Source organism: Oncorhynchus gorbuscha, linkage group LG22, assembly GCF_021184085.1.
Source record: "Oncorhynchus gorbuscha isolate QuinsamMale2020 ecotype Even-year linkage group LG22, OgorEven_v1.0, whole genome shotgun sequence".
Taxonomy (NCBI): domain Eukaryota; kingdom Metazoa; phylum Chordata; class Actinopteri; order Salmoniformes; family Salmonidae; genus Oncorhynchus; species Oncorhynchus gorbuscha.
Window position 1 is genome coordinate 1,760,877 of NC_060194.1, and position 23,401 is coordinate 1,784,277.

At 47.1% G+C, this 23,401-nt stretch overlaps 1 protein-coding gene across 3 annotated transcripts in view; it reads right to left on the minus strand.

Annotated features, from left to right (window-relative positions):
* slc39a6 (solute carrier family 39 member 6) overlaps positions 1-22,983 on the minus strand; it is a 34,872-nt gene extending 11,889 nt beyond the window's left edge. For 2 of the 3 annotated variants that reach the window (XM_046321406.1, XM_046321404.1), the window contains exons 1-7: positions 22,833-22,983; positions 14,412-14,613; positions 11,277-11,898; positions 10,825-10,981; positions 9,014-9,130; positions 8,550-8,719; positions 8,048-8,236 (exon numbers count right to left, since the gene is read on the minus strand). In XM_046321406.1, coding sequence (XP_046177362.1) covers positions 8,048-8,236; positions 8,550-8,719; positions 9,014-9,130; positions 10,825-10,981; positions 11,277-11,898; positions 14,412-14,608 — 1,452 coding nt within the window. In that variant the 5' untranslated portion in view covers positions 14,609-14,613; positions 22,833-22,983. Of the gene's footprint in view, positions 1-8,047; positions 8,237-8,549; positions 8,720-9,013; positions 9,131-10,824; positions 10,982-11,276; positions 11,899-14,411; positions 14,614-22,275; positions 22,671-22,832 lie in introns of those variants that run through there. The other variant, XM_046321405.1, reaches the window with a different exon arrangement.
* Positions 22,984-23,401: the final 418 nt, after the last annotated feature.

A 23,401-nucleotide genomic window follows, 5' to 3' on the forward strand; every position in this document is an offset into this window, starting at 1 on the left:
AAAGTACTGAGTAAAGGGGTCTGAATATTTATGCAAATGTGAGTTGTTTTATTTGTACATTTGCAACAAAAAAAAAATTTTTAATTAAAAATTGTAAAACTTTTTGCTTTTTAATTATGGGGTATTGTGTGGAGATTGAGGGAAAAAATATATATATTCCATTTTGAATAAGGCTGTAAAGTAACAAGATTTTGGAAAAAGTTGAGGGGTCTGAATACTTTCCAAATGCAAAAATATTGAAAATATCCACGCCATTGTGTTTTACTGCACATTTTAGTGGCCTTTTATTGTCCACAGCACAAGGTGCACCTGTGTAATGATGCTCACTTCGTGAGCATTTGATCCTTTGTCAGAATAATCCATCCACCTAATTGATTAATCATAGATGTGATTAATTAGAAGGATCATTACAGGTCAAAGTCTCTGTTCATCAAGTATGTCTCAGTCAGTCAGTCAGTGTCTCCCTCAGTCAGTCAGTCAGTCAGTGTCTCCCTCAGTCAGTCAGTCAGTCAGTGTCTCCGTCAGTCAGTCAGTCAGTGTCTCCCTCAGTCAGTCAGTCAGTCAGTGTCTCCCTCAGTCAGTCAGTCAGTCAGTCAGTCAGTCAGTGTCTCCCTCAGTCAGTCAGTCAGTCAGTCAGTCAGTCAGTGTCTCCCTCAGTCAGTCAGTCAGTCAGTCAGTGTCTCCCTCAGTCAGTCAGTCAGTGTCTCCCTCAGTCAGTCAGTGTCTCCCTCAGTCAGTCAGTCAGTCAGTCAGTCAGTCAGTGTCTCCCTCAGTCAGTCAGTCAGTCAGTGTCTCCCTCAGTCAGTCAGTCAGTCAGTCAGTCAGTCAGTGTCTCCCTCAGTCAGTCAGTCAGTCAGTCAGTCAGTGTCTCCCTCAGTCAGTCAGTCAGTCAGTCAGTCAGTCAGTCAGTCAGTCAGTCAGTGTCTCCCTCAGTCAGTCAGTCAGTCAGTCAGTCTCAGTCAGTCAGTCAGTCAGTGTCTCCCTCAGTCAGTCAGTCAGTCAGTCAGTCTCCCTCAGTCAGCGTCTCCCTCAGTCAGTCAGTCAGTCAGTCAGTCAGTCAGTCATTCAGTGTCTCAGTCAGTCAGTCAGTCAGTCAGTGTCTCAGTCAGTCAGTCAGTCAGTGTCTCCCTCAGTCAGTCAGTCAGTCAGTCAGTGTCTCCCTCAGTCAGTCAGTCAGTGTCTCCCTCAGTCAGTCAGTGTCTCCCTCAGTCAGTCAGTCAGTCAGTCAGTCAGTCAGTCAGTCAGTCAGTCTCCCTCAGTCAGTCAGTCAGTCAGTGTCTCCCTCAGTCAGTCAGTCAGTCAGTCAGTCAGTCAGTGTCTCCCTCAGTCAGTCAGTCAGTCAGTCAGTCAGTCAGTCAGTCAGTCAGTCAGTCAGTGTCTCCCTCAGTCAGTCAGTCAGTCAGTGTCTCCCTCAGTCAGTCAGTCAGTCAGTGTCTCCCTCAGTCAGTCAGTCAGTCAGTCAGTCAGTGTCTCCCTCAGTCAGTCAGTCAGTCAGTCAGTGTCTCCCTCAGTCAGTCAGTCAGTCAGTGTCTCCCTCAGTCAGTCAGTCAGTCAGTGTCTCAGTCATTCAGTGTCTCAGTCAGTCAGTCTGTCAGTGTCTCAGTCAGTCAGTCAGTCAGTGTCTCAGTCAGTCAGTCAGTGTCTCAGTCAGTTAGTCAGTCAGTCAGTGTCTCCCTCAGTCAGTCAGTCAGTCAGTGTCTCCCTCAGTCAGTCAGTCAGTCAGTCAGTGTCTCCCTCAGTCAGTCAGTCAGTCAGTCAGTCAGTGTCTCCCTCAGTCAGTCAGTCAGTCAGTCAGTCAGTGTCTCCCTCAGTCAGTCAGTCAGTGTCTCCCTCAGTCAGTCAGTCAGTCAGTCTCCCCTCAGTCAGTCAGTCAGTGTCTCCCTCAGTCAGTCAGTCAGTGTCTCCCTCAGTCAGTCAGTCAGTCAGTGTCTCCCTCAGTCAGTCAGTCAGTCAGTGTCTCCCTCAGTCAGTCAGTCAGTCAGTGTCTCCCTCAGTCAGTCAGTCAGTCAGTGTCTCCCTCAGTCAGTCAGTGTCTCAGTCAGTCAGTCTCCCTCAGTCAGTGTCTCAGTCAGTCAGTCAGTCAGTCAGTGTCTCAGTCAGTCAGTCAGTGTCTCAGTCAGTTAGTCAGTCAGTCAGTGTCTCCCTCAGTCAGTCAGTCAGTCAGTGTCTCCCTCAGTCAGTCAGTCAGTCAGTCAGTGTCTCCCTCAGTCAGTCAGTCAGTCAGTCAGTCAGTCAGTCAGTGTCTCCCTCAGTCAGTCAGTCAGTCAGTCAGTCAGTGTCTCCCTCAGTCAGTCAGTCAGTCAGTGTCTCAGTCATTCAGTGTCTCAGTCAGTCAGTCTGTCAGTGTTTCAGTCAGTCAGTCAGTCAGTGTCTCAGTCAGTTAGTCAGTCAGTCAGTCAGTCAGTGTCAGTCAGTCAGTGTCTCCCTCAGTCAGTCAGTCAGTCAGTGTCTCCCTCTGAGTCAGTGTCTCCCAGTCAGTCAGTCAGTCAGTCAGTCAGTCAGTCAGTGTCTCCCTCAGTCAGTCAGTCAGTCAGTCAGTGTCTCCCTTAGTCAGTCAGTCAGTGTCTCCCTTAGTCAGTCAGTCAGTGTCTCCCTCAGTCAGTCAGTCAGTGTCCCCGTCAGTCAGTCAGTGTCCCCCTCAGTCAGTCAGTCAGTCAGTCAGTGTCTCCCTCAGTCAGTCAGTCAGTCAGTGTCTCCCTCAGTCAGTCAGTGTCTCCCTCAGTCAGTCAGTCAGTCAGTCAGTCAGTCAGTCAGTCAGTCAGTGAGTCAGTCAGTCAGTGTCTCCCTCAGTCAGTCAGTCAGTGTCTCCCTCAGTCAGTCAGTCAGTCAGTCAGTCAGTCAGTCAGTGTCTCCGTCAGTCAGTCAGTGTCCCCCTCAGTCAGTCAGTCAGTGTCTCCCTCAGTCAGTCAGTCAGTGTCTCCCTCAGTCAGTCAGTCAGTGTCTCCCTCAGTCAGTCAGTCAGTGTCTCCCTCAGTCAGTCAGTCAGTGTCTCCCTCAGTCAGTCAGTCAGTGTCTCCCTCAGTCAGTCAGTCAGTGTCTCCCTCAGTCAGTCAGTCAGTGTCTCCCTCAGTCAGTCAGTCAGTGTCTCCCTCAGTCAGTCAGTCAGTGTCTCCCTCAGTCAGTCAGTCAGTGTCTCCCTCAGTCAGTCAGTCAGTCTCCCTCAGTCAGTCAGTCAGTGTCTCCCTCAGTCAGTCAGTGTCTCCCTCAGTCAGTCAGTGTCTCCCTCAGTCAGTCAGTGTCTCCCTCAGTCAGTCAGTGTCTCAGTCAGTCAGTGTCTCCCTCAGTCAGTCAGTGTCTCCCTCAGTCAGTCAGTGTCTCAGTCAGTCAGTGTCTCCCTCAGTCAGTCAGTGTCTCAGTCAGTCAGTCAGTGTCTCAGTCAGTCAGTCAGTCAGTCATCTCCCTCAGTCAGTCAGACAGTCAGTCAGTCAGCGTCAGTCAGTCAGTCAGTCAGTCAGTGTCAGTCAGTCAGTGTCTCCCTCAGTCAGTCAGTGTCTCCCTCAGTCAGTCAGTGTCTCAGTCAGTCAGTCAGTGTCTCAGTCAGTCAGTGTCTCCCTCAGTCAGTCAGTGTCTCAGTCAGTCAGTCAGTCAGCATCTCCCTCAGTCAGTCAGACAGTCAGTCAGTCAGCGTCAGTCAGTCAGTCAGCGTCAGTCAGTCAGTCAGTCAGTCAGTCAGCGTCTCCCTCAGTCAGTCAGTCAGCGTCTCCCTCAGTCAGTCAGTCAGCGTCTCCCTCAGTCAGTCAGTCAGCGTCTCCCTCAGTCAGTCAGTCAGCGTCTCCCTCAGTCAGTCAGTCAGCGTCTCCCTCAGTCAGTCAGTCAGCGTCTCCCTCAGTCAGTCAGTCAGCGTCTCCCTCAGTCAGTCAGTCAGCGTCTCCCTCAGTCAGTCAGTCAGCGTCTCCCTCAGTCAGTCAGTCAGCGTCTCCCTCAGTCAGTCAGTCAGCGTCTCCCTCAGTCAGTCAGTCAGCGTCTCCCTCAGTCAGTCAGTCAGCGTCTCCCTCAGTCAGTCAGTCAGCGTCTCCCTCAGTCAGTCAGTCAGCGTCTCCCTCAGTCAGTCAGTCAGCGTCTCCCTCAGTCAGTCAGTCAGCGTCTCCCTCAGTCAGTCAGTCAGTCAGCGTCTCCCTCAGTCAGTCAGTCAGCGTCTCCCTCAGTCAGTCAGTCAGCGTCTCCCTCAGTCAGTCAGTCAGCGTCTCCCTCAGTCAGTCAGTCAGTCAGTCGTCTCCCTCAGTCAGTCAGTCAGTCAGTCAGCGTCTCCCTCAGTCAGTCAGTCAGTCAGTCAGCGTCTCCCTCAGTCAGTCAGTCAGCGTCTCCCTCAGTCAGTCAGTCAGCGTCTCCCTCAGTCAGTCAGTCAGCGTCTCCCTCAGTCAGTCAGTCAGCGTCTCCCTCAGTCAGTCAGTCAGTCAGCGTCTCCCTCAGTCAGTCAGTCAGTCAGCGTCTCCCTCAGTCAGTCAGTCAGTCAGCGTCTCCCTCCAGTCAGTCAGTCAGTCAGTCAGTCAGCGTCTCCCTCAGTCAGTCAGTCAGTCAGCGTCTCCCTCAGTCAGTCAGTCAGTCAGCGTCTCCCTCAGTCAGTCAGTCAGTCAGCGTCTCCCTCAGTCAGTCAGTCAGTCAGTGTCTCCCTCAGTCAGTCAGCGTCTCCCTCAGTCAGTCAGCGTCTCCCTCAGTCAGTCAGCGTCTCCCTCAGTCAGTCAGTCAGTCAGTCAGTCAGTCAGCGTCCCCTCAGTCAGTCAGTCAGTCAGCGTCTCCCTCAGTCAGTCAGTCAGCGTCTCCCTCAGTCAGTCAGTCAGTCAGCGTCTCCCTCAGTCAGTCAGTCAGTCAGTCAGCGTCTCCCTCAGTCAGTCAGTCAGTCAGTCAGCGTCTCCCTCAGTCAGTCAGTCAGTCAGTCAGCGTCTCCCTCAGTCAGTCAGTCAGTCAGCGTCTCCCTCAGTCAGTCAGTCAGTCAGTCAGCGTCTCCCTCAGTCAGTCAGTCAGTCAGTCAGTCTCCCTCAGTCAGTCAGTCAGTCAGTCAGTCAGCGTCTCCCTCAGTCAGTCAGTCAGTCAGTCAGCGTCTCCCTCAGTCAGTCAGTCAGTCAGTCAGTCAGTCAGTCAGCGTCTCCCTCAGTCAGTCAGTCAGTCAGCGTCTCCCTCAGTCAGTCAGTCAGTCAGTCAGTCAGCGTCTCCCTCAGTCAGTCAGTCAGTCAGCGTCTCCCTCAGTCAGTCAGTCAGTCAGTCAGTCAGCGTCTCCCTCAGTCAGTCAGTCAGTCTCCCTCAGTCAGTCAGTCAGTCAGTCAGCGTCTCCCTCAGTCAGTCAGTCAGTCAGTCAGCGTCTCCCTCAGTCAGCGTCTCCCTCAGTCAGTCAGTCAGTCAGTCAGCGTCTCCCTCAGTCAGTCAGTCAGTCAGTCAGCGTCTCCCTCAGTCAGTCAGTCAGTCAGCGTCTCCCTCAGTCAGTCAGTCAGTCAGCGTCTCCCTCAGTCAGTCAGTCAGTCAGTCAGTCTCCCTCAGTCAGTCAGTCAGTCAGCGTCTCCCTCAGTCAGTCAGTCAGTCAGCGTCTCCCTCAGTCAGTCAGTCAGTCAGCGTCTCCCTCAGTCAGTCAGTGTCTCCCTCAGTCAGTCAGTCAGTCAGTCAGTCAGTCAGCGTCTCCCTCAGTCAGTCAGCGTCTCCCTCAGTCAGTCAGTCAGTCAGTCAGTCAGCGTCTCCCTCAGTCAGTCAGTCAGTCAGCGTCTCCCTCAGTCAGTCAGTCAGTCAGTCAGTCAGCGTCTCCCTCAGTCAGTCAGTCAGTCAGTCAGTCAGTCAGCGTCTCCCTCAGTCAGTCAGTCAGTCAGTCAGCGTCTCCCTCAGTCAGCGTCTCCCTCAGTCAGTCAGTCAGTCAGCGTCTCCCTCAGTCAGTCAGTCAGTCAGTCAGTCAGCGTCTCCCTCAGTCAGTCAGTCAGTCAGTCGTCTCCCTCAGTCAGTCAGTCAGTCAGTCAGTCTCCCTCAGTCAGTCAGTCAGTCAGTCAGTCAGTCAGTCAGCGTCTCCCTCAGTCAGTCAGTCAGTCAGTCAGCGTCTCCCTCAGTCAGTCAGTCAGTCAGCGTCTCCCTCAGTCAGTCAGCGTCTCCCTCAGTCAGTCAGTCAGTCAGTCAGTCAGTCAGCGTCTCCCTCAGTCAGTCAGTCAGTCAGTCAGTCAGCGTCTCCCTCAGTCAGTCAGTCAGTCAGCGTCTCCGTCAGTCAGTCAGCCTCAGTCAGTCAGTCAGTCAGCGTCTCCCTCAGTCAGTCAGTCAGTCAGCGTCTCCCTCAGTCAGTCAGTCAGTCAGCGTCTCCCTCAGTCAGTCAGCGTCTCCCTCAGTCAGTCAGCGTCTCCCTCAGTCAGTCAGCGTCTCCCTCAGTCAGTCAGCGTCTCCCTCAGTCAGTCAGTCAGTCAGTCAGTCAGCGTCTCCCTCAGTCAGTCAGCGTCTCCCTCAGTCAGTCAGTCAGTCAGCGTCTCCCTCAGTCAGTCAGTCAGTCAGTCAGTCAGCGTCTCCCTCAGTCAGTCAGTCAGTCAGTCAGCGTCTCCCTCAGTCAGTCAGTCAGTCAGTCAGCGTCTCCCTCAGTCAGTCAGCGTCTCCCTCAGTCAGTCAGTCAGTCAGTCAGTCAGTCAGTCAGTCAGCGTCTCCCTCAGTCAGTCAGCGTCTCCCTCAGTCAGTCAGCGTCTCCCTCAGTCAGTCAGCGTCTCCCTCAGTCAGTCAGTCAGTCAGCGTCTCCCTCAGTCAGTCAGCGTCTCCCTCAGTCAGTCAGTCAGTCAGTCAGTCAGCGTCTCCCTCAGTCAGTCAGCGTCTCCCTCAGTCAGTCAGTCAGTCAGTCAGTCAGCGTCTCCCTCAGTCAGTCAGTCAGTCAGCGTCTCCCTCAGTCAGTCAGCGTCTCCCTCAGTCAGTCAGCGTCTCCCTCAGTCAGTCAGCGTCTCCCTCAGTCAGTCAGCGTCTCCCTCAGTCAGTCAGCGTCTCCCTCAGTCAGTCAGTCGTCTCCCGTCAGTCAGTCAGCGTCTCCCTCAGTCAGTCAGTCGTCTCCCTCCGTCAGTCAGTCAGTCAGTCAGCGTCTCCCTCAGTCAGTCAGTCAGTCTCCCTCAGTCAGTCAGCGTCTCCCTCAGTCAGTCAGTCAGCGTCTCCCTCAGTCAGTCAGTCAGTCTCCCTCAGTCAGTCAGCGTCTCCCTCAGTCAGTCAGCGTCTCCCTCAGTCAGTCAGTCAGTCTCCCTCAGTCAGTCAGTCAGTCTCAGTCAGTCAGTCAGCGTCTCCCTCAGTCAGTCAGCGTCTCCCTCAGTCAGTCAGCGTCTCCCTCAGTCAGTCAGCGTCTCCCTCAGTCAGTCAGCGTCTCCCTCAGTCAGTCAGTCAGCGTCTCCCTCAGTCAGTCAGCGTCTCCCTCAGTCAGTCAGCGTCTCCCTCAGTCAGTCAGCGTCTCCCTCAGTCAGTCAGCGTCTCCCTCAGTCAGTCAGCGTCTCCCTCAGTCAGTCAGCGTCTCCCTCAGTCAGTCAGCGTCTCCCTCAGTCAGTCAGCGTCTCCCTCAGTCAGTCAGCGTCTCCCTCAGTCAGTCAGCGTCTCCCTCAGTCAGTCAGCGTCTCCCTCAGTCAGTCAGCGTCTCCCTCAGTCAGTCAGCGTCTCCCTCAGTCAGTCAGCGTCTCCCTCAGTCAGTCAGCGTCTCCCTCAGTCAGTCAGCGTCTCCCTCAGTCAGTCAGCGTCTCCCTCAGTCAGTCAGCGTCTCCCTCAGTCAGTCAGCGTCTCCCTCAGTCAGTCAGCGTCTCCCTCAGTCAGTCAGCGTCTCCCTCAGTCAGTCAGCGTCTCCCTCAGTCAGTCAGCGTCTCCCTCAGTCAGTCAGCGTCTCCCTCAGTCAGTCAGCGTCTCCCTCAGTCAGTCAGCGTCTCCCTCAGTCAGTCAGTCAGTCAGTCAGTCAGTCAGTCAGTCAGTCAGTCAGTCAGTCAGTCAGTCTCTCCCTCAGTCAGTCAGTTGAAATTCACACCTATGTTTCCAAACTGAATGATCAAAAATGAATAAACATTTCAGCAAATATATAACATGAAGACTAAAACTACATACGACACAATAGAAGCCAATCCTTGAAGAAACCCCCGACCTTCTGTTTGTCCTTGTACATTTTGCCCAGTGTGAGGAAGTGCTCAATGAGGAACATGAAGTAGACTCCGCCCAGGGCCGTCAACCCCTTCCACACCCCATCCAGGTTATGGTCCTCTTCCTCCTCCCCGTGGAGACCGTGCCCTGATGTCTTGTTCACAGAGTGCTGATGGTGGTGGCCCCCCTGAGACTGGTGGGGTAGAGGAGGATATGGGAATTTATGAGGGAGTGTGACTGAAGTATAGGAAGCAATAGGTGCATTTGTTTTAGCTCACCAGAGCACCAGGAGGGCAGTTTTTGTACAGACCATTCAAATTGGTCCTAACTAATGTAACCAATCATTGTGACTTTTTTCTGATTCATGGCAATCTTGACTTAAGTCCAGCTCAGCATGATTAACTGGCCAGTCACATTGACCAAGCGTCATGTTTAGCTTTTAGAAACAACCCCCATGTTCTGCCCTAACATGTAGTGCTCCAAAGCAGTCATCTAGTGTGACTCACGTGGGGTATGAGGTGTAGGAAGGCGTCGCCGCTCAGCGTGCCCACAGCCAGCGCCACCAGGAAGCTGAGCAGGAACTTGAAGAAAACCCGGTTCATCAACGGGATGAGCACCACGCCAGCCAAGGACAGCAGGCTGATGATGGTGATGGAGACAAAGCCGCCGGCCCACGCTAGAACACACACACACACACACGTTCAAATACATGCACAGATCCAGTTTTTGATTGAAAGGTTCATTGATGCAAGTGAAACGGTGGCATTTTAGCACACTGCTAATTGCTCAAGCAAAATGTCCCCCAAAAGTAGTAGACAAACTGGTGTAATGGAATGAAATTAGCACAGTGAAAGACATTTAATGACAACTAATAGATTCATCTTCATCTACCACAGAATTGGAGAGGCAGAATACAAAAGGAGGACACCATACTGAAAATTAACCCGGCGCAAAATACAGTGGTTCTTACCTGCTTGAATTGAGCCTACTTTGTTGTTTTCATTCACTTGATGGTCCTCGTGAGTGTGATCATGGTTGTGATCATGGTTGTGATGACCATGGTGATGGGGATTATTATGCTTGTGAACTGGAAGGCAGAAAAAAAGTGATTAATGCATATAAAGGAATTGCTCAAAATGAATATGCTTAATAGTTTTACTAATTTTCTTTACATTATTCTGTAGTAAGTGACATACTCTTCAAAATGTCATCATTGTCCAGGCACAATCTGACTTCATTAACCAGTTCAGAAGAAGCACTTTGGCTGGATATAAAAGTAAACAGATTGTGCCTTTAAGGCAAGCCAAAAGAGGAACCGTACTCTTCAGACCAGAAAATGGAGCATGTGCAGATTACAGTATGCATGATTATCAATCTTGCAGTTAATATTTATCTAAATGTACCAAAACACATGTGAAACTCAAGGTCAAAATCAAGAGACCTCGGCCACTTGAGTGTCCAACTGACTTGCCATGAAATTCAACTAAAGCAGCTATAATTACATTACATTTCATTGTTGTCTGCAAGCTGAATAAACCGAGGAGAGTGTAAAAAAAAAGAAGAGATTCCTGCACACTGCTCGCTCACAGTTACCCTTTTTTCTGACAAAGATTGGCTGACTCAAACATTGGCACTTCAAACAATTATTGCATTATGCGAGCACAGGTATCATATTATATATTCCAAAGCACCTACCAGAGACTCCCACTAGATTAGCAAGTGGATCCCATGTTTTTATTACTTTCTGGCTAGACAGTGTGAGTTGACTACACTTTCTGTAAGAGGAGATACAGGCTCTGTCGATATGGTTTTGAAATCCATCCTCTGCTCGTTTCCCCCCCCCCTTCCAACAGCACTGATTGGAAAAGACCTGACAGGTGAAATCAATACAGCATATAGTAAGGCTGGCTTTGACCCGGTTTCCCAATAGCGATGGAACTTAGGAGTGTTTAACGATGCATTTTTACTGATGAAACATGCGTTTCCCAAAACGTCACACAGAGAGAGAGAGAGCGGTCACTAAGGGAGTCGTTGGTCGAGACGGGATCAGCTTTCTCCATTCAAATATTTCCTTAAAAATATCATTATTTCACAATACTGACGACAGATCAGCCCCAGAGATATCACCAACTACGGCTGCAAATATTGAGGGGTGGCATATTCTAATGCAATAAATATTCTAACCCAATAAAAAGATTTGGCACATCTTTGCGCACGTTAGGCTACACATCATGAAATATATCGAAATAAATGACAGACAGTAGCGTACATGTACCAAAATAGAAGTCTATTGAAAACACCTATAGCCTACTGTTTAGATGTTAATGCAGTTTTCCATTTGAAGCATCGTTTTATACATCACTTCTCTGTATCACATTGCAAAGACATTGTCAACTTCATATTTGTAGTCAACATTTGTTCTGAAGTGATCGGTGGTCAGAGACAGATCAACTATGTATTCTGTTTAGTGGAGCTCTCGTGTATTAAGTAAGGCGGGAGAAAAAACCTATCTAAAGACACATTTAGCTGCTCGATGAGTGGTCTGAGCGAGGCATTAGATTACAAGCGTTTTTCAAGTGCAACATCAATAACGATGGTTATGGTAAACAGCTTGGATATTTAACATTTAGCTCCTATGAAGGTTCTAACCATGACATTAACCTTAAGATGCTTTTGGGAAACCGGGCCCCTGGTCAGTTCTTTCAGATGAGTTCAATGAAATGAAGAAGTAGGGAGAGGTCCGATCTTTTTCGATCAATTGCGAAAGAGCCATAATCATACCTCTGTTGACATGCTGGGGTGTTTGGTTGCCGTGCAGTATGCAGGACTTGGCATCGATCTGGTTGAGAAGGGCCGGACAGAGGTAGCTGAAGTCACTGAGAGACAGGGGCCCTTTGGCCATTCCATGGGACGACAGGATACTGGAGGCATTCAAACACTAAAATATACAACGACGATACAAATTATGCATGTGCCCAAATACACAAACTAAATATGAAGCAAGCACATACAGTACATTTATAGCTTGATGATTTGTTTTGACAAAGATATGCGAGAGAGAACCCAATTAGAAGAAAGTTCTGAATATGAGACAGTGAAATAACTGGAAGACAGAATTGAGTTCAAGCACATCAGACACCTGGGAGAAACATTTGTCATATACACTGACAAATGTCGAAGTGGTACGTGGGAATTACACGTATGAGAATGTCACATTGCTGCCCACATCCTACCTCTGCTTTCTCCTGTATGTGACCTTGTCTCTGGTTGTGGAGGTTGTCCTGACCATGGCTGTGGTCATCATGACTGTGGTCATGATCATGGTTGTGATCATTATGGTCATTATCGTGGTCATCTAAGTGCTGATTATCCGAGCCCTCCTGCCTGACCATGGGCGGCTGCGTTTGGTTCTCAGCCCCCAGAGAGTTGCTGACCAGTATGACAGAGGTCAGACTAGCAGTGGGGGCTTCCCGCCGACTGCGCACTGCCTCAGTGGTGGTGCTAATCTCCTGCGCTGCGGTGGTTTTCTTCACATAGAGGTTATGGTGGGCATCCGAATTCTCCACTTTCTTCCCCAGGACAGGGTCATCTACTTTGGGCACCTTGGGGGTCTCGGGAACCTTTTTGGGCTCAACGGGGGGGCGGCGGGAGTGCTTTTGACGGTGTGTGCCATTGTGGTCGTCCTCGTGTTGGTGGTTACGGTGGTGGTTGTGGTGTCCATGCCGATGCCCCTCCGCTCCGTCGTCCACAGGTTGTTCATGGTGTTGCACCATGACCTTTCGTATTCGGTCGAGTCCCACGTTTTCCAACAGCCGCTTCAGGCCTGCCAGCGAAATGGTGCCATTCTCCCCGTACCTGTACAATTTCAAATAATGTATATTTAGGCATTATGCAGCGGATTCTCATCACCTTTGTACACAGTTCACACATTCAGAACGTGAATAAATCAAAATAGCTATATTATACCCTATTAAAACACACTCAAGGTGTGTGCATATAGACCAGAGAAAGGTTTGAGCAAAGTTTTTTATTTGTAACAACTGCAAACAGCAAGGGAGTTGACCTTTAAACAGGTCAACATTCACAAGGCCGCAGGGCCAGACAGACTACCAGGAAGCATACTCAGAGAATGCACTGACAAGCTTGGCAGGGGTCTTCACTGAATTGTTCAACCCCTCCCTGACCCAGTCTGTAATACCTACATGTTTCAAGCAGATCACCACAGTTCCTGTTCCCAAGAACTGAACTACAGGTCTTCTCAGATCCACCCGTACCCAAATATCTGAAACGTGAGCCGGATCCAGAATTCTAAATAACGTCACAGTTCTGGTTCAGATCTGATTATAAACAGGTTTTGGTGTGTGTCATTTTAACTGAGTGGTCCGGAAGGGCCAGTACAGATCCAAAACGAGACTGCTGCAGTAGAGAGAGAGAAATTGCACAATGTATGCTGCCGCTCTGGCTTTCCACAAGAGTAAAGCGTGGCGCGTCATAAGTCATCAAAGCGGCAACAGGCTACAGTCAGAGCCTCCGTGTGGCAAAGGTTAGGCCTAATCAATGGAAGATGGAACTAAAATGGCATAATTAAAAGGAGAAGGATAGGCTACAAAAGGACCAAGAGCCAAAAGGTAGACTGCTTGCTACTTAAAATTCTGAATGGAGTGGTTCTTATTTGTAACTGTAGGATAAGGAAGTGCACTGAAGCCTGAATTAGCCTAGCTAGCTTCTCCTAGTTTAATGCAGTCAAGACAGGTACTACGTAATCATATTTTATGATAAATAACAGTAGACTAAGTCGGGTTGGTTGGTTGAAGTCTCTCTTCTCACCCTTCCTGCGTCACAGTACGGCCCCTCTCCCTCCTCTCATTCTGTATCAGCTCCGGTTAATGAAGTAGCTTAAAAAAAATATATACTGTATATATTTTCTGCTGCTTCCCTCACTTGGATTGGACCAGGTCTGGATCCGACCAGGTCTAGTTGTCCACATTCAGAACCAGTCATATATATATATTTATTTATTTTGGAAGACCTCTAGACTGAACACCTCCCTTTGCAACTGGATTCTGGACTTCCTGACGGGCGACGTCCAGGCAGTGAAGGTAGGCAACAACACATCTGCCACGCTGACCCCTCAACATGGTTGGTGGGTTGGGTGCTTTAGTCCCCTCCTGTACTCCCTGTTTACCCACAACTGCGTCGGCAGGCACGACTCCAACGCCGTCATTAAGTTTGCTGATGACCCGACGGTGGTAGGCCTGGACACCGAAAACGACGAGACAGCCTAAAGCGAGGTCGTCAGCGAGACCTGTCAGTGTAGTACCAGGACGACGACCTCTACCTCAACGTCAGCAAGACAAAGGAGCGGATTGTGGACTGCAGGAAACGGAGGGCCGAGCATGAGGGGTCAAGAGCGTCAATTTCCTCTGTATCCACATCACTAAGGATCATAGTCCACACACATACACACACACACACTGTCGTGAAGAGGGCCCACTCCGAACACTGACAAGTTTTATAGGGCCCTCAAATCCTCAAAATAATTCTACATCTGCACCATTGACAGCATCTTGCCTGGCTGCATCACCTCTTGGTACGGCAACTGTTTCGCATCCAACGCCAAGGCGCTACAGAAGGTAGTGTGTACAGCCCAGTACATCACTGGCGTTGGGCTCCCTGCCATCTAGGACCTCTATATCAGGCGGTGTCAGAGGAAGGCTCTAAAAATTTACTGCAGCCAACCAAGTCATAGACTGTTCTCTCTGCTACCGCACGGCATGCGGTACCGATACACCAAGTCTGGAACCAACAGGGTCCTTAACAGCTTCCCAAGCCATTAAGACGGCTAAATAGTTATCTAAATACGGACTACCTTTGACCAGTTTTGCACTGACTTTGACTCATCACATAGATCATAAACAGTAGTGTATCTTGTTGCCTAGTCACTTAATTACAAGTTTACACATCTACCTCAATTACTTCATACCACTGCACAGAGACTCTGCATGTACCCTGCGTATATAGTATATAGTCAAGTAATAGTATATAGTCAAGTAATCGTATATAGTATATAGTCAAGTAATCGTATATAGTATATAGTCAAGTAATCGTATATAGTATATAGTCAAGTAATCGTATATAGTATATAGTCAAGTAATCGTTAGTGACGGTGTATTTCTTACTTTTTTATTTATTTTCTCTCTGCATTGTTGGGAAGGGCCAGTAAGTAAGCATTTCACAGTTCGTAAACAACCGCTGTAGACTAAACATGTTTCGAATAAAAATTGTACTTGAGGTCATGACTTACCTGGACTACCTATTGGAGATGTGCCTTAAGTGAAGTCTGGTGTTAAAGGTGGAGAAGGATTTACCTGTCGAAGAGAGCTTCCAGGTGCTGCCGTTGAGTCTGTTCTGCCATCTGGGTGTCGATAGTGGACAGAAACTCACTACCACCAGTCTCCCCAGTGACACGAGTGCACTCTGGACCAGTGTCCCCAGTAGAGCAGGGCCAACACATAGCAAGACCCAGCACTGCCAGGGCAGCTGCTGCCCACCTCCTCGTTGCCATTCCCTCTAAAAGGGAATCAAATGGAACATGGTCATAGGTTAGTTGATTGCTCAAACAGTCTTGCAAATGCAAGCAGTTTCGGTAGCTATGACCGATACCATGGGCACACTGTCGTGCCGACCCAAATTATGCAGGCTCAAATAAACTCAGCAAAAAAAAAAAAAGAAACGTCCTCTCACTGTCAATTGTGTTTATTTTCAAACTTAACATGTGTAAATATTTGTATGAACATAAGATTCAACAACAAGTTCCACAGATTAGTGACTAACAGAAATGGAATAATGTGTCCCTGAACGGGGGGGGGGGGGGTCAAAAATCAAAAGGAACAGTCAGTATCTGGTGTGGCCACCAGCTGCATTAAGTACTGCAGTGCATCTCCTCCTCATGGATTGCACCAGATTTGCCAGTTCTTGCTGTGAGATGTTACCCCACTCTTCCACCAAGGCACCTGCAAGTTACCGGACAATTCTGGGAGTTGAGTTCCAGGCACGGCGCTGGCCATGGCAGAACACTTGACATTCCTGTCTTGCAGGAAATCACAAACAGAATGAGCAGTATGGCTGGTGGCATTGTCATGCTGGAGGGTCATGTCAGGATGAGCCTGCAGGAAAGGTACCGCGAGGGAGGAGGATGTCTTCCCTGTAACGCACAGCGTTGAGATTGCCTGCAATGACAACCGCGACTTGTTAGTGAAGAGCACTTTTTGCCAGTCCTGTCTGGTCCAGCGAGTTGTGCCCATAGGAGATGTTGTTGCCGGTGAGGTCTGGTGAGGACCTGCCTTACAACAGGCCTACAAGCCCTCAGTCCAGCCTCTCTCAGCCTATTGCGGACAGTCTGAGCACTGATGGACGGATTGTGCATTCCTGGTGTAACTCGAGCAGTTGTTGCCATCCTGTACCTGTCCTGCAGGTGTGATGTTCAGATGTACCGATGCGTTACAGTGATCTACCACTGAGAGGACAATCAATTGTCCATCCTGTTTCCCTGTAGCGCTGTCTTAGGCGTCTCACAGTATGGACATTGCAACGTATTGCCCTGGCCACATCTGCAGTCCTCATGCCTCCTTGCAGCATGCCCAGCATGTTCACACAGATGAGCAGGGACCCTGGGGATCTTTCTTTTGGTGTTTTTCAGAGTCAGTAGAAAGGCCTCTTTAGTGTCCTAAGTTTTCATAACTGTGACCCTAATTGCCTACCGTCTGTAAGCTGTTAGTGTCTTAACGACCGTTCCACAGGTGCCTGTTCATTAATTGTTTATGGTTCCTTGAACAAGCATGGGAAACAGTGTTTAAATCCTTTACAGTAAAGATCTGTGAAGTTATTTGGATTTTTACTAATTATCTTTGAAAGACAGGGCCCTGAAAACAGGACGTTTCTTTATTTTGCTGAGTTTTTCCCTTTTCAGCAGGGTTAATAGAGAAACTATGGTGGATGCATAACCAGGCTTGCCGGCCATCTCAAAACAGCTTGATTTGGCCGTGTTCAGTTCGGCTTAGTAGTGTGAAAAGGATATGATACAGGAGACTATTGAGACTTTGTATTCAAAAGCCCACACAATAAATCTTAGTGTTTTGTGTTAAGTGAACGAGTGAGTGTGTGTAGACACCCAAGCTGAGTCATAAAGCAAACTGAGCATTTACCACCCCACTATCAGATTAGGGGCGGGGCAATTTATGCCCCAACAAAGTTAATGCTGTTCATATTTATCTTTAGAAATTAGCATGGAATTTACTTAGCCATTTAATATAATGCAGCCTTGTATTTTACAGCCCATCTCCAAAGCAAACGGACCATTTGGAGACATATGTAGCTGCCCGACCAAAGATGATTGCTGTCCTTTAAGAAATTACTCTAAAAATGACAAATACAAAAGGAAAACTATTTCTTATGGTGAACTCAATCACTCGATCTAAATCAAATCTATAGGATTGAAAACACCAATCAGTATGTAGCTGCCCGACCAATGCGACAATACTCAGTTCACAAAGATGATTGCTGTCCTCTAAGAAATTACCCTAAAAATGACAAATACAAAAGGACTGCTTAAAGCAAAACTATTTCTTATGGTGAACTCGATCTAAATCAAATCTATAGGATTGAAAACACCAATCAGTAGTTGGATGTGTTGTGTGTCCACTCCAGTAACTCCATTTTCTACAGCGAATGGAAACAATGACCTGGCAACTAATAGGAACCAATAACTTTAGTAGAATAGTAGAAAACCAATAGCTTTTGCTCATGATGAAAATAAATTGTATGGTCATCCTCACAAGTCAACCCAGTCCTTCTCGAAAGCAATTCAATGTGTCCTTCCATACACTATACCCCTCAGACCTTTGGGGTAGCAGGTAGCCTAGTGGTTAGAGCGTTGGTCCAGTAACCGAAAGGTTGCTGAATCCAATCCCCGAGCTGACAAGGTAAAAATGTGTTGTTCTGCCCCTGAACAAGGCAGTTAACCCACTGTTCCCCGGTAGGCCGTCATTGTAAATAAGAATTTGTTCATAACTGACTGGCCTAGTTAAAGATTACATTAAGAAAATTAAATAAACTCTGGACCTCAAAGCCAGTTCCACTGCTTATTTTTCCTTCTTCAGTTTTCCCCCTCAGGGACTGATTAAGACCTGGGACACGAGGCGTGTGCAACTAGTTAATCAGGTAGCACAGAAAACCAGCAGACTCTGGATCTCATAGGTTAAGAGTTGACTACTCCTGACCACATTTACAGTCGCACCAACATCCCGTTATTACTCAGAGTACTCTGTTAAAGAGTTGACTTAAATAAATATAATAATAAATATATGCCATTTAGCAGACGCTTTTATCCAAAGCGACTTACAGTCATGTGTGCATACATTCTACGTATGGGTGGTCCCGGGGATCGAACCCACTACCCTGGCGTTACAAGCGCCATGCTCTACCAAATGAGCTACAGAAGGTAGCATATCCTGTTTACAATAGCCCCAAAATGTTTGTATCCCGGTTATGAGACACCCGGATAAGAAACCTGGCTTATATTAGACGGGATACTGTGGCATGCAAACCTCTCATCCAGTTTACTGTTGTTTTTGTCTCGGCAGGCCCAGTTTCACAGATCATGGGTGATGTTTTCATCTGATTGTCAAACAACTCCCTTCAAAAAGTAGGCTACCGCAGTTCGATCCAGCATTATTTTATTATTTATTTTTGCTGATACTCCGTACTGGACAGTATAGCCTACTTTCACCCCTAATTTGGCAATGTTTCTGCAAATAATTTCCGACATATGGTAGGCCATTTGTTTGTCAAGTATAGTTATGGTCTTAATTAGTTAATGCTAGTGAGGGCCGAGAATCCACTCTTACATAGGTACATGGTTGCAAAGGGCATCAGTGTCTTAACAGCGTGATTTGCCAAGGCAGGATACTCTGAGCGCAGCCCAATCCAGAAATCTGGCAGTGGCTTCTGATTACATTCAATTTTCACAGAACCGCTTGTTGCAATTTCGATGACGCTCTCGTTCATATATTGGTAAGTGGACTGGAGGCAGGGCATGAAAGGGATAACGAATCCAGTTGTGTCGTTTCAGGAAAGTACCTGCGTAATTGCGCACCCAACTTACTCATGTGCATCGCTATACATCACATTTGACATTGTTCGTAAGCGCGAGTTCATTTGCACACAAAATTATCATACAATGCTGGAAAGACCTCTGTGCGTTGTCCTTGTTAATGCAGACAGAGAAGAGCTCCAACTTCTTAATATAGCCTCAATTTTGTCCCGCACGTTGAATATAGTTGCAGTGAGTCCCTGTAATCCTAGATTCAGCTCATTCAGGGAGAAAATACATCACCCAGATAGGTCAGTCGTGTGAGAAACTCATCATCATCATCATCAAGTGATCAGACAAGTGAAAATTATGGTCAGAAAATAAAACTTTAAGCTAGTCTCTAAATTTAAAAAAACATGTCCATAATTTGCCCCTTGATGACCAGTGCACTTCTGTATGTTGTAAAAGTGTTACATTGTGACTGCCCGTATCATTGCATAGTGCAGAAAATACAAGAGTTCAGGCCCTTGCTTTAACAAAGTTAACCATTTTCACTGTAGTGTCCAAAACATATATTTTTTTGTAATGACTTGGTGCTGCCAGGGCACTCTTGAAAAAGACATTTTAACCTCAATGAGCCCTGCCTGGTTAAATAAAAAATACATTTTAAAAACGACCGTATGCACAAGACAATGCAGGACTGGCTTCAGGACAAGTCTGAATGTCCTTGAGTAGCCCAACCAGAGCCTATGACACTTTGTTTACATTACTCATCTCATATGTATATACTGTACTCGATACCATCTACTGCATCTTGTTTACATACCCTACATTACTCATCTCATATGTATATACTGTACTCGATACCATCTACTGCATCTTGTTTGCATAAGGCTGTAACGTAACAAAATGCAGAAAAAGTTGTCCGAGTACTTTCTGAATACACTGTACATATGCAATTACAGTATTGTAATAATTCATAGTTACACTGTAATAACATGTAACTGGTGTTAAATATAGTCTGTAATTGCAGGGGTGTAACAACGAATGTTTGGTACCATGCTAGTTACAAATGTTAAAGTTTCCGATAGCATCCTAAAGCAATATTTTTTTCAGCCTGCACCAACCACGTGATAAGTGTTATCCAATTGAAAACCGACCACCTCATTGACACAACTCTGCAATACAGAGCTGGAGTCTGATGCCTGGGCCCAAATTGCTTTAAAAATGGTTAAATATTTAATGCTGCATTTGACAATGGGCCAACTACTTTAACCATCAATTAAACAGACACATGAATAAACAGTTAAAATTGTGAGATAGGCTTATAATTTGGCAAGCACGAAGGACTATTAAAGCTTGGTTGAATAAGGGTTTATAAATAGTCAGCATGTAACCTTAGAAGAGTTTCACAGTTGATGAAAATTCTCACTTTTTGATGGGATGCATTGGTGCAATTATTTACTTATAACAGGAAATAAGACAATGTCAAGATCTGCCCAACACTCAAAATAACTGAGGTCATGCAGCAGTGCGCAAATAACTGGGTTGAGAAGGTCAGTGTGTGCAAATCCAGGCATGAAAGATGGCCTTGACTAGCTAGCTAGGTACCTTAAAGATGGCAAATATTCTATGGTCCCTACTCGCTAGCTAACGTTAGCTTGGCTCGATGGTCTTATCTTCCATTAACCTTTTCTCAGGGTATCCGTACATCAAGGGTATTACATGAATCTGGAATGTAACAAAACCTTTTCCACGTCAAGGGGTCTAAATACTTTCCGAATGCACTGTAAGTCTAAGAAGTCAAACTGAATTACTCTCATAGAGGACCGACTTGACTTGTGAGGATGACCACACAATTTAGTTTCATCATGAGCAAAAGCTATTGGTTTTCTAGCCAAAGTTGCAAAGACAATTGTCATAAATAAACACCAGCAAAATGGATAAACGGGTGTGACAGGAAGAGCTGCAAAACCTGGTACTTTCACACTTATTTATGGGGAAAAGATAAGTGTGACACAAGGGGGGAAAAAACGTCACCAAATTTACTGAGAATACATTACATAGAACGAATAAACAATACACCAAGCTTTATACTACGTGTCAAACAGAACTGATACTGTATACTGGCCGTTGGAGTGGGCAAGATTTGGTTGGAGAGGTCCCCACCTCGCAGGCAAAACATTTTTGTTCACCCCTTCTTGATGGCAGAGATAACATTGTACATTTTAAAGTTAATTTCCTGCAATTCTACACATTTGGCCAAGATTTATACCATGTTAATACGATCTGAGTGAGTGTGACAAATAACGTTTATTTTTATTTTTAAATGGGGTCCCCTGAAGGTCACGGCGCTGAGCACATGCCCTGCGTGGCCTGTTGGTATTTGGCCATGCTTATTACAAGTTTAGATAGATGGGCGAAACTAACTTACCAATCTAAAAATTGGTAGCGGACATGGTTAATTGAGATGACTGACATGAGAGGAAAGACTGCCGATGCACAACCAAATTTTAAAATGACACCTTGTGCATTCTACTATTCTAGCTGAACAGCAAATTGAGACTCTGAAGGACTAGGGACACTGGCCCTGCGGCCAGTCTGTGGGTGGCTTTTGGCAATTTCTCATGTCTTACTCATTGTTAGGATGACCTTTTATCCAAATAAGATGTTAGGTACTATATTTATTGAACTTTACAAATAAATTTAAAAAAATGCCAATTTGATGCAATCAATTAGATATAATTTGTTCTGTGAGAAATGTATTTCAACTAAACAATGTTGCAGGAATGCTAGCCCTATCAGTTTCGAACTACAGAAACGATTTCAGAATAATCTGAGATGGTAGGTTTGAAATCCTCTTTTTGCGCCAAGGTGAATCAGGTGTGCTATAGTTCAGATTTAGCTAGCTACAACAAGCCATTAACGAAGATTATTTAATCTGTGCTATTAGCCAATTAGCTAGCTGGCTAACTAGCATGAAGTGATGTATTGCCATTTCAAAACAACAGGAAAGCAAGGCAATGTTTTCCCCCAGAAATGATGCAACTGCTCTTTATACTTCTACTGGTCAATGTAAGATAGGACTCCGGTACACCGACGAAAGGCGGGGGCGCTCCAGTAAACTAGGTGATGAACATAATGTTGGACGCAAACTAACAAAAACTACTATATAAGAAGGGGTGGGGGCGGCAATGGTGTCCTTCGCCCCTGCCTGTCGGGCACCGCTTTATTGCGGGTCTGTTAATGACTGCGAGGACAGGTGTTCACCGCAGGCTGGAGCGAAAGAAACGGTGTGCTAGCTAGTTAGGATTCTGGTACACAGCAGGTGAAATAGGTAGTTAGGACACTGGTAGACAGTGTCCTTTTCCCCGCCTGTCCGGCACCGCTTTCCAGCAGCACTGTGCTGGGACTCCGTTAAACAGCAGGTGTAAGCAAAGGACACTGTGCTGGGACCCCGTTAAACAGCAGGTGTAAGCAAAGGACACTGTGCTGGGACTCCGTTAAACAGCAGGTGTAAGCAAAGGACACTGTGCTGGGACTCCGCAGGTGTAAGCAAAGGACACTGTGCTGGGACTCCGTTAAACAGCAGGTGTAAGCAAAGGACAGGTGGGACTAAACAGCAGGTGTAAGGACACTGTGCTGGGACTCCGTTAAACAGCAGGTGTAAGCAAAGGACACTGTGCTGGGACTCCGTTAAACAGCAGGTGTAAGCAAAGGACACTGTGCTGGGACTCCGTTAAACAGCAGGTGTAAGCAAAGGACACTGTGCTGGGACTCCGTTAAACAGCAGGTGTAAGCAAAGGACACTGTGCTGGGACTCCGTTAAACAGGAAAGGACACTGTGCTGGGACTCCGTTAAACAGCAGGTGTAAGCAAAGGACACTGTGCTGGGACTCCGTTAAACAGCAGATGTAAGCAAAGGACACTGACTCCGTTAAACAGCAGGTGTAAGCAAAGGACAAGATGCAGGAATGAAAACAAGCAAGAATGCCACGAATTGCAGGCCACAATCACACACTATTGTATCTTTATGGTTAATATTGCTATCCGGGATCGCTGCTTTTACGTCCCAACACATTTCCAAGTTGACATTTAAAATCGTCACAAAGAAATCGGATTGCACAAAACGCATCATTTACCGTGTTTGGTCAAAATGGGGCCAGTATGTCTGAGACATCGGATAAAAACGAAACGTCGACAGATCCACACTCCCTAGTTCGTGTTTGCATAACCACGACACACAAAAAAAAAAATCACTTATAACAAAAAAAGGCCAACATGCAAGTACCCAGACTCATAGCTAGAGATTTATTTCTCCTTTCTCAACAGATGCGGCGTTTCGACGGAAGAACATATGGTGGTTGCTTGCGGGCCTTGCCAGGGCCTAGTCCGGGTGTAGATGATAGGCAATCATGCGCAAATTAAAAAACGATACAATTGTGTTTTGTAACGAACCACACAGGAATCTCGGAGACGAAATACACCGAGTTTACTATCAAAATAGAGCGCCGTGAGCTGATTTTATGCACTCTGCACTAGTAAAATCTTTACGGTGCCGTGTGCAGAGAAAACGTCAAGCAGCATAGACCGGAAACTAAACAAACCCATTGAACAAAAACGCAAGGCGGGCGACATACCCCGCCGCTTAATACGTGTGTTAAAAATCTAGCTAAACATAGCACAAGACATCTCCTACCTGGAAACCGTAGCGCTTGTAGGATACACGTTTCTTCCAAACCTTCCTTCGAATGAAGTGTGTGTGCGGTACAGAATAGTGCTGACTAAAGTATTTATCTCGGCAGGAGAGACGTCTGGTGGTCAAAATGTGCAATAGGGTGCATACCAGTATTAGGTGCATTACCGCCACCTACCGGGAAGGAGTGTGGTGAGACTGATGCTGTTCTAGATTCAGCGCTCTAGTCTACATGACTGGAAGAAGGAAGTTATTGATAAATGGATTACAGTGTGTTCTGGGCGGATTTTGAGCAAATTGGATAAAGGTGAAGCTTATTCCCAGGGACGTAATCATTCTTCTGAGCGTTTGCCTTTGATGTCAAATCTAATGTTATTGGTCACATACACATGGTTCGCAGATGTTAATGCGAGTGTAGCGAAATGCTTGTTCATAAGTTTGACAGTGAAGGAGGATGTGATCTGTTTCTGCTCCTGGACAGTTAGGACATGAACCTGTGTGCAACTGCAGCCCTCAATGTGGGGCGTTCCTGCATGTGGGCATCTGCCTCCCATCCCATTGGTTCCTTCATG